The sequence below is a fragment of the Arvicanthis niloticus genome, chromosome 19 (assembly GCF_011762505.2).
Source record: "Arvicanthis niloticus isolate mArvNil1 chromosome 19, mArvNil1.pat.X, whole genome shotgun sequence".
Classification (NCBI taxonomy): domain Eukaryota; kingdom Metazoa; phylum Chordata; class Mammalia; order Rodentia; family Muridae; genus Arvicanthis; species Arvicanthis niloticus.
Window position 1 is genome coordinate 41578150 of NC_047676.1, and position 11365 is coordinate 41589514.

Consider the following 11365-nt stretch of genomic DNA (forward strand, 5'->3'; position numbering starts at 1 on the left):
CAGGGCTCTCTCTTTCCATCTCTTACCCCTCTATCCTTCTTTCTTTCCTATCTAGTGATGGGGGGTGATGCCCAGAGAGATAAAGGGTGGGAAAGAGAAGAACCCACAAAGTAGCAGACACCAGCTACAGAGGTTTCTCATAACTGCTGCTGGAGGATTGTTAATGTATTGCTTTTATAAGGAGCAATGTCGGCCCAAGTGATATAATTTCATTTATATGTGTGTGTACGCACACATATCTGTATATGTGTGTATATTTATATGTTATATATAATTTTAGGAAAATAGAAAACAATATGATTCCTTGAAGCTTTGTCAAACATCCTTAGTGTTATTTGTCCCTCCTCTTTTCCTCTTCATTTATATTGACTTTCCCTCAAATCCGACTTTCAAAAAACCATCTCTTACTTGCTGTTTTCTCTTTCCTCATTTATATTGTTTTTGTTCTGTAGTTTTATGAGAGAATGAAGGAGGGTTCCTTTAATTAGCTGAGTCTGAAGTAGAATTCCCTCTGATACATGCTTCTGGGCATATCACCCCCCCCCCCAATCACTAGATAGGAAAGAAAGAAGGATAGAGGGGAGAGAGGGATATGGGATATATATATATATATAATCTTGGTGTTCTTGGTGTATAGGAAAGAAACATCATCAGGTGGCCTTAGTTTAGTTCTAGGCTCCTATATTAGTTAATTTTCTACTGCTGTATTAAATATAGTGACCAAAAGCAACTTTTAGAGGAAAGGATTTATTTGTTTTACATATCCTGAGTCCCAGTCCACTGAGGGAAGTAAGGGCAGGAACGCAAAGAGGGCAGGAACCTAGAGGCAGGAGCTGACACAGAGGCCATGGAGGAGTGCTGCTTACTGGTTTGCTCCTTTTGGCTTGCTTAGCCTGCTTCCTTATAGAATCTGGGACTACTGCTCGCTCGAGGGATGGCACCACCCACAACAGGCTGGGGCTTCACCCATCAATCACTAATTAAGAAAATGCCCTACAAGTTTGCCTGCAGCCAGATCTTACAGATCTGGCTTTTCTCAGTTGAAGTTCCCTCTTCTTAGATGAGCTCGTGTTGAGCTGACTTAAACTAAGCAGAACAGCTCCATATTTATACACTTTCTCAGCTGCTTTGAATTCAATTTCTTCACCTGTGCAGTAGGACTACTGTCACTTTCACAGAATTATTATGAAGATTAGGTGAGCAAATTAAAGTTACTAGTACTAACCCCGACATATAGCAAGGGATTCATATATTAATAGTTTTCGGCATTCATGTTGATAACTAAGCTGGGCTTCGGCACTGTTCAGCTTAAATAGAAATAAGAATTCTGAACCTCTTTTCAGAGCTGACAACTGTGTCTCTTCTCCCTGGCTCCTTCCTGGATTGCATAGAACATCATGGCTGTATATTTCTTTTTCTTGAGTTGAAGATATTTCCAACACTTCATACCCATTGTCAGATTTGTCCGGACTTCCCGAATATAAACTTGAAAATTGAGTAATTTTCTTGAGTTGTTTGTGGCCTCTCAGATGACACTTCCTTTACAGTTGAGTGGTGTAACAGAAGCAGTTGATTATTTATTTAATTGTGCCATTACAGTAAATGCAACTCATTTCTCAGCATAAGTGGGTAAGTGCCACCCTGGGTTGAGCTGGATTTAAAAGTCAAGGGAGAGCCCTCAGATAAATAAGGGAAGCACACATCTCCCTGAAGACAAAGCACCTATCGCCTGGTACATCCTGGCTTGTGCATAGCATTGGTTTCTGTGAGGATCCTTTGAACCAGCTGGACATTACAGGGTACCACGTAGTCATGAAGGTGAGTATGAGGACTTTTTTGCTGATGATCAGATTCTTCTTTTCCCACTATGTGTGGTTGCTTGCTGAAATTATGGGTCAGAACCACATCATGTGGGCTATTCCTTTGATAGTTGTAGTGTGCTCTTTGGAAAGTCATGTTTTAAAAAGTTATGGTGAGGAATCATTGGGATTGAGAGTGAGAAAGTGGTAGAATATTCTGAACAAAAGAGACTTAAACTACCAGAGAAAATGAGAAAATGAGGGTGAATTGGAGCCAAATCCTTGTGGGTAGTAGAGCTTTGAAGCAGGAGAGATGAGGGAGAATCAGTCGCTGAAAGCTGCCTTGTAGCTCTAGTTCAGGGCTACTCTAGCCCTGTAGTTCAGAGTCTGTACAGTGCAGGGGCTTGAATTTGGTTTTATCCCTCACAAACTGTTGTTTTTTTAAATGTTTATGGACCATCTCTGATGTTCAATTTGCTTATCTATAAAGTAGATGTAAGACCAGCTCTACAGGGATTTGGAGGCAAGTGGACAATTAATATAATGTAATTAGCACCCAGTAGGTTCTTACTGTTACAGTGTGGTTGGGTTCTTGCCAGTCTAGTTGCTGGCCATTTAGAATGTTCTTCCTTGGAAGCAGTTCACTAACTCAAATGGGCTTACTGACCTGAGACTGAAGGCAGATATCTGATGTCTCTTAATTTTATCCTGGAAAGTGTTCCGTATCCTCATATAAAAAAGTAAGGGGACTATATTTATTAAGTTTAAATTGCCAATATTTGGCTGAGTTTGACTTAGTAGAAACTTCATACAACTTAACCTAAAATATAATAGATAAAAATGTACTTTACACAATTTTAAGTGTTTAAATAAATATGAAATATAAAGGTATCTACCTGATTTACCTCAAAGACCTAAGTAAAAATACATGTGTAAGATGAGACAAGTATTATTATTTCAGGATCCAAATCAGAATTTAAGAGAATGAAAGGTGCTAGAGAGATAGCTTAGATGCTACACTGCTTGTCAGACAAGCTGAAGTACTTGAGTTCAATTCCCTAGAGGCCATATAGAAAAGCTGAGCACAACAGTACACAGCCATAATCCCAGCACCAGGGAGGCAGGGATGCGAAGATGTCTGGGACTCTGCCTAGGCAGTCTAGCTGAATCATTAAGTTCTAGATCAGTGAGAGACATGGGTGGGGTAGAGCGATGGTCTAGCATTGGCTACTCTTCAAGAGGACAGATTTTTTTTGTGTGTGTGATTGTTTTGTTCCAGTTCTCAGCACCCACATGGTGAACTCATCTGTTAAGTGTTAGCCTCTACACACATGCTCACACATGCACACATGAACCTATCTACACAGCAACAAAGGAGAATGAGAACAGGGGACCCTTTTCTTTAAGCAAAAGAAGAAAAATGATACACCAGAGCCTGGGAGGAATTCTGAGGTACTGTACTCGGTATTGTAGCCAACCCTACTGGGCTAGGCAGCTCCTTGCTTTGTAAAGACTAAGAAAACAAGAGTGAGTGACCATGAAGGTTCACACTTCACACTGGGAGTGATGATGCCATCAAGCAGGCTTTCCAGCCATGCTCAGTCCCTCAGAATTTCTCGAGACTAATAGGACACGGTTGATAGTTTTACTCTACTGTGTAAGAGTATTGTCAGCTGATAAATAGTTGAATGGGTCGTGAGCAATTAACTGAAAGAAAGTAAAGTTGGAATTGGACAAAGTTCAACATCTAGGAAGGTCAACATCTAGGAGCCAAACTTGATTGAGATTTGAAATGCCAAAAATGTCATGTTGAGTGGAGGATAGCTAGGGAGGGGGACAGCTGCCCCTCGTGGTCCTTCACTTTGTGGCACATGACAGGATATGGGAAGGCGGAGACAGCAGGCAGGAGACTTCCTACATTTCCTCTCTTACTTCATTCTGGCCACTGCTTGTAATTGTTTGGGTTGTTTCCCCATCCCTGATGGCAGCTGCCACAGGGTTATATCCTTGGTGGTGTAATCAGTGAGCTTAAGGTGGAGATGTGGCATCACCGAGGGTGCTCACCATGGACATCCACCATGACATATTCATTGTATTGTTGGGAAAGTGGGCCTCTACTGGATACTCCGTTCAAATGAGTTTCCTGTGGGAGAGAATAACAGTTTTAGGAGGGGGCTTTCTCTGAAGAGCAGTTACTACCAAGCTGCTGCATTTCAAGGTTGTTGACCCAGAATCAGGACCTGTTGATGGGTCTTCCTGGGAGTGCAGCCGCATCTTTGTCTTTTTCCTATGATGTTCAGCTCACTTAAGCCTCTAAACCCATGAGGGATGGTCTGTTTAAGACAGGAAGTCCCACATCCCTTTCCCTGGGCTTCCCTTTCTGCTAAATCTGTAATCAGAAACAAAACAAAACAAGACAACCTGATTCTGAGCAACCTTGAAAGGACACTTGGTTTTGAGGTATTTTTTCCCAAGGCTGTGGTGTGATCTTGTGGCTGCTGTGTCACTCTGGTGACAGAACATTTTGTAATTTCCCATAATAAATAGTACTGGATAAAAACTGCTCTGTGTGTGTGTGTGTGTGTGTGTGTGTGTGTGTGTGTGTGTCTAAGCATTCCTGCCCATGAAAGCATGTCCCTTGGCATCCTATTCTAGGACTTTCTGACTCTTCCTTGAGACAGGGATTTTCACTGAAAAGTCCCTGGAGGACAAACGTACATGAGAATAAGGGTCCTTGTCCTGAGGGCATTGGTTGGATTTCTACAGTCATTACTTGATGTCTCTTTTTAGTTGCCCCGTGTCTTTTCTGCACAATTATGATGACCATGGAATATTTAAGGTCACAATTCACTCTCTGAATCTACAAGGAGACCGGAGACTTTTACTCATTTTGTGTTCAAACTCCCTGGAGGAATTGCAGCATGATAGTCATCAGTGATAGCGCCTCACTCATTGGTAGCTTGAAAAAAAGAAAAACCTTACTCTGGCTGCCCTCTCTATCTTTGGCCTTTGTTAAGCCACGATCCGGCTCCCGGGAGTCAGAGCTGGGCTCTTCTGCACTCAGTGTACAATGCTGAATGAATCCAAGAAGTCCAGCTGCTGCCTCTAAGTTTCTAGAAAGTCACTCTCCCCAACTGTGACTTCTCCAGCTTTGCCTCCTGGTGGGATAGCGCTGTGAACTGTTTAAAGCTTCTTTATAAACTTTCAACGAATAACAGGTAAGTGTTCTCATAACAAAGGAATGAAGTGACGATTGGTATTAATTTAAAAATATCAGATGTTAAAATTTCATTTAACATGAAGTAGCCATAGATTTAAACATGAAAAACAACTTATCGCCAACAGTTTTAGCTTTATTATATAGATATTAATTGATTCAATTTATTGGGCTGGTGGCATCTATTTTTATAGAATTTCCATATCTGAACCTCCCTCCAATTCAGCTTTTCAACATGTTAGTGGGAGCAAAGACTAAAAGACATGTTTTCTCATAAAACTAGAAACAGATTAATATAAATTTCTAACAATGAGAAACAGATGAGAAACATTGTACTATTATGCAATGATTACATTTTTGCCTCTTTTTGAGTCTTTTATTTTTATCTTGATAAAGAACTTTAATGTGTGTGTGTGTGTGTGTGTGTGTGTGTGTGTGCGTGTGTGTGTACCTGTGGTAGTCAGAGAACAACTTGCCAGAGTTAATTCTCTTCTTCCATGATGTAGAACCCAGGGATTGAACTTGAGTTGCCATGCAGATGTTGGCACCAGATGTCTTTACCCACTAAGTAATCTTGCTGAATTACATGATACATTTTAAAAGACATATTTATTCTTCCTTTGAAAAAATAAAGATTCCCTTGATGTTTGACACTCATTTATATCCAAGAGGCTACGTGCTGAGCGAAGATGGTCCCCAGAGTAACATTAGGCATGATAGTTGCTGTTCTTCAACCAGTGGTCCAGTCTTTCACTGATGATATTTTTATTGCTCTTGTTGCTTTTATTGAGCTTGTTGGTCACTTAAAACTGTCCTCAAACTTGCTATGGCAGGTAGGATGTTGTTGAAGTCACAATTGAACTTGGGCTTCAGCCTCCTGAACGCTGGAATTACAGGCACAGGTCACTACTTCTGACCATTTTTATTTCTGTAGATCCACCGTTCTCATGCTGCTTTACCACTTTAGGTGTTTTCATCTAGTAGACACTTCAATTGGCTGATGAGTAAGACATTGTCGTATATCCAATGATCTGTCACAGGAAATTGCAGCGTTGTTTATTTCTTCTGGGATGAGTTATGTTTTTACATTTGCCTCATCTTTAGATTCTCCTAGCCCAGAGCTAGCATTCATTTTATCCCTTATTAACAGCTATGCTACATAAACAGTACTGCATAAACACGCCTACCGTGTAGCAGGCTCTGCACTGAATAGGCTCCATTCTCACAAAGCTACCAGAATGAGGGGAAGGCAGAAGGTATGTTACTAAGCACCATTCAGACAACTCTGTGGGTGAAGCTCAAATGAATGTTCTGTGGGTGTTCAGGGGGGGCACCTTGGCATAGATTGGCCTTGAAATGAGTCTAGGAAAGTGATTAATTTGCTGGGAATAAAGATGTCATAGGAAAAACAAAAACGTCTTGATTTCTTCTGCTGCTACACCACAGTCATCACTCATCTAGTAGCAGATGAGTGGGGATTTCTCACATAGCAAACCATTGATTCTGTAGGACCAGATGCCAGATAGAGGTCCTTTAATCCAATTCCATTCTGATACCGAATTCCCAGATATAACATCACAGCCCAAACTCCAAGACTGGCTCCATGAAAATGCATCTGCTAGTTCCAAGTCCTGGGTGATTTTATTTGTGCTTTCGACCAACTGACTATAAAACCATTGTTAGTATGGCTTCCTCTTTGAGTTTGGCTAATTTGCTTGAATAACTCCCTGAACTCAGAGGAGCAGGCTTATCAGGTTATTTATTTAAAATATAATAGAAACATACAGATGAAGAGATGCATAGGAGAAGGTGTGGGGGTAGAAGTATGGGCTCTCATAACCCTTTGGAAGTCTCTACATGTTCATTTGTCTGAAAGCCCCTGGGACCATGTCCTTTGGGTTTTTTCTCATTTTATAGGCTTAATTGCTAGGTTGGGTGAGAAAACCTAGCAAGTTTGTGTATAGAGGCTTTCTTCCTCTAGGAAATGGAGTGGGGCCCCCTCTGCAATGACAAGAGTTTTTTTTAATGATTATTGATCCTGCAAGAGAAGGACAGGTAAGTCAGAGGGTTCGTGCCAAGTAGCAAGATAGAAAGGCAGGAGAAGCTGGTGTAGTAACTCATACCTGGAATTCTAGTACTTACCGTGGCTGAGGCAGGAGATTGCTGCTGTGAGTTCAATGTCAGCCTTGGCCACATAAAGCTCTTAGCAAAGCTAACCTTAGTTTACAGTGTGAACACCTATCTCAGCAAAGAAAGCAAGGAAGAAAGGAAGGAAGAGAGGGAAGGAAGGAAGGAGGAAAAAAAGAGAAGATAAAGAAAAAAAAAGGCAGGGAAAATTAGAATTTCTGATAGAGTTTCTATGACTCATCTCAAGAAAGAGAAATGTCAGTTTCTATGGCCTGCCTTTTGGAAGGAGTTATGAGCCAAGAACTAGGGTACAGAACCAAAATATCATAATTTTATAATGGAAAGGGGCCTGGTAGGCAAACACAGTTTGGAGACATGAATAGAGCAGTGTTTTTGGGGAACCCAGGTTATTTCATTTAGCCCAGGGCTCAGTGTCTGAGGCAAAGACTAGAAGCTGGCCTCAGATCTGTACAGATTCGTGCTACCTTCTGCCTGCCTCAGCCCTGTTCTTGGGGCAGTTTGTTTTGTGTGTGCATTTTGAGTGGTGTGCATTGTGGGAAAAAAAAAAAAAAAAGAATCCGTTGTCAGTACACATCTTTAAAATAGGGACTGGGTTGATTTAACAGAAAAGATCTATTATGTGTTGTGACGGACAGCCATCAGGATGGTGTGGATGGGTGGGTGGGGTGAAGTGGGATGGGATGGGATAGGGTGGGTGGGGTTGGGGTGAGGTGGGGTGGGATGGGGTAGGGTGGGGGTGGGAATGAGGTGGGATGAGGTGGGATAGAAATGAAGCTTCTTCCAGCCCAAATACATAGAATCTGTCAATGGAGTAGTGTTGTTAAGAGAGACAAGAAGCAGCCTCTCACTTGACTGGTGACATTTTGAACTCTCTCTCCAGCCTCTGGTGTGAATTCTGGAACAATGTGGACCTTGGCACTGTGGGTATTACCCTCTACTCTGCAAACTCAGCCTGGCAGGTACGTTAGCCTTTCATAGATTGTGCAGTTCATGATATTTTTGGAGAAGAATTTTTAACTTTGGAACAAAGGGATTCTGATATCCACAGGTAAACAACAGAATCCGGCCAGTTTTTAATGTATGTGTGGGCCCATGCGTGGACGCAAGCTTGCGTGTGTGTGCTGACATAGAAATACTTTTGCACCTGTAAATATGAAGGGAATGATCTGTCATTCTTAAAGGAAGTGATGACCTCATAAAGATCAAGTGCACTCAGGCATGTCCAACATCTGGGCCACAGGCTGCATATGTTCCAGGACAGCTATGAGAGACCTGACATATTCCCAGATCATAACATCATGCCACAATGTCAAAGGGGTAGACAGCCCAAGGACAGCTATAAGCCCAGCCCAGCATAAAACTGTAAACTCACTTTATGAGATAGGTTTTCCAATCGTTTTTAACTCAATTATGGTTCTCAAGAATGAACTTTGTACATGACAGTTTCTTGCGCCAATGTCAAAAAGTTCATCACACCTAAACCATGCCAACCTAAGAGCAATTTAGTTTAAAAACAGCCTATGTTTAAAAAAATAATAAGATTTAAAAAAATCACTGTGGGCTGAATATTGAAAAGCAGGGAGACGCAATTTACCCAGCTACTGTTTCTTGCATGTCAAAATGGTCAAGGCATGCCCCATGGCCACTCCCAATCTTAAAGGGCCAGGAGGCAGAGTTCTGCCTGTGTGTTTCAGGAAGAAGACATACTGATCTGAAGAACATTTAATCTCCCTTTCTGTAATACCTGTATCAAACATCTGTGTTCGGCAAGCAAGAAGCTCTGAACAAGGTAGCCCCATGCAAACAGCCCTTGGTTGAGTGAAAATAAGTTTTGGAGCCATTTTCTTTTTTTCCTGACACCTGGTGACATTTTTTAATTCTGGAAACTACCTATGTGATTTCCTTCCGCTTACTGATTTTTAATACATGTTAACCAAAGCTGCTGCTTTGTCTTGAAAGCTGGCTTTAAATGAGATAAAATTCACATATCCAACAGTTCTCTTGAAAGCATTAGTATCCAGAGGCTCCTGTTTTCTCAGTAGTGTGACTATATAGTGTGACCTATATAGTGTGACCTATATCCAGTTTTAGGGCTAGAGAGGGTAATGGCTCAGTTGTCAAGAATGTTTGCTGCTCTTGCAGAGAACCATAGTTCAGTTCTAGAAGCTTGCAATGACCAGGAACCCCAGCTCCAGGGGACCCAGGTCCTGCTCACCCCCGCCCCCCCCCCCCCCCCCCCGGCAGGTACCGGCACTTACACGTACATGCCCCAACACGGGAACACATAAACACAAATCTTCAGACAAACTGATAGTTTTAGAACATTTTCTTTCGTACAAACCAGAAAGTATAACCATTAACAGTCATTCTCCAGTTCTTTCCTCTTCCTCAGCTGTCTCCCCTCTCCTGTGACCACTAGGCAACCATTAATTTCTTTTCTGGTCTAGCCCTATACATTTGCATGTTTCTGACATTTAAGAAGTACTTGCATTTACATATAATTGTATATCCTTTAATAAGTCTATACTTCCTCTTTTTTACCCATTTTTTTGAAGTACACAATTTATCTGTCTTTGCCTCTATTATTCCACTGTGTGTGTATTGTGTTGATCCAGTCCGTTCGAGTCAGTCAACATGGTCTAGCAACAGAGAGAGTGGGGATGGAGGGGCAAGAGGCTCAAAGAATGGAGACAAGACAGAGAGTCTGACCAAGTTCCCTTAATTGAAAGGAAATCCTGGGTATTCATAGGCACAAGCAGGGGAACACAGCTGAAGACGCTTTACCACATGCCTTGCAGCTGTGGGCACTATACAACAAAACAGGATATGTGAGAAAAACAAAATGTTTATCAGAGTGTGCTCAGCTGTTGTGGACTGTTGAAAAACAAGTCTCTTGTCAGAGAATATGACTGGAGATGGCTGCAAAGATGATAGCTGCTTTCTGCTAGGAGTCGGCTCCCAACATTGTGTGTCTGGCTCCCTGTGTGTGTGTGTGTGTGTGTGTGTGTGTGTGTGTGTGTGTCTGTTTGTGTCTGTGTGAGTCTGGAGATGAGAGGTAATCTTTGTCACCAGTCACCATTCACTTTTGAGATTTTTAAAGACAAGGTTTCTCACTAGCTTGGAACTTACCACATAGGCTAGGCTTGGCTTGCCTCTGAAACCCAATGATCCACATCCACATGGCTGTATGTGTCACCATGCCAGGCTTTGGTTTTTCAAAACCAGATTAGAAAAATTTAAGGAGAATTTTATTGACTGAGCTGTCTCCCAGATCATGAATGTCTCACTAGCCTATAAATCTGTCTTTATGTGAGTAACTTACTGCCTAGACTACCGTGGTTATTATTTCATACTTGTGCATAGTATGTGTACTTGTTAATCAGCATGTTGGTGCATCTCTGTGTGTGGACGCCCACGGGTCACGTGAAGCTCCTTTTCTATTTTTTGAGACAAGTTCTTTCATTGAATCTGGATCTCAATGATTAGGGTAGGCTGGCTGTGCAGTGAGCTTCAAGGTCTGCCTTTCTCTGTCCATCCACCCATACTATGGCTGGAGTTAGAGGCACACTGCCATACCCAGCCCTTTTTTTGTGGATTCTGGGGATTCAAACTTAGGTCTTCATACTTGTGTGGCATGGCAGATATATTGTTGACTGAGCCATCTCCCCAGACTGTGTAGGCTAAAGGTATATGCACCTATATACAACCAAACATAATGTAAAACATGCCTCAGTATAGAAATACCACACTCACAGCATATGTGAATCCTACACACTGCCACAAAGCCCCGTATACCAACATACACTACACACTATATACACTGCATGCAGGAAACACACATACACACATAAAATATGTTGCTATTTTCCTGAAGATAAGAAGTGAATCAGTCAGCAAATGACTCATTTCTTTTGGGAATATTTGGATGGCCCTTAGTTCATCTTCTGCGAGATTTTCCCTGTGACATTTGTGAAGTATTCAGGCTGTTAACATTCCACTTGCTGTCCCAAGGACTCCCCAGGGATGTCGTAAGTTGGATGGGCCCTTTGTGGAATGTGTTAATTCTGCACCTTCTAATCTCCATGTAACATGGACTGTTACTTAGGTCTAGCTCAGTTCATTTAGGTCTTGTTATGCATCTAAACTTGCAAGTCACCATCTTTGTCATGGTTTTTGGTGTGAAGATAAAATTCTTGCTGAA

The 11365-nt window shown here is 41.8% G+C and overlaps 1 protein-coding gene across 1 annotated transcript in view; it reads left to right on the plus strand.

Annotated features, from left to right (window-relative positions):
* Positions 1-1812: 1812 nt before the first annotated feature.
* The window catches only part of Il31ra (interleukin 31 receptor A), a 29061-nt gene continuing 19508 nt past the window's right edge, over positions 1813-11365 (plus strand). The window contains 1 exon segment of the mRNA XM_034523373.2: positions 1813-1818. Coding sequence (XP_034379264.2) covers positions 1813-1818 — 6 coding nt within the window.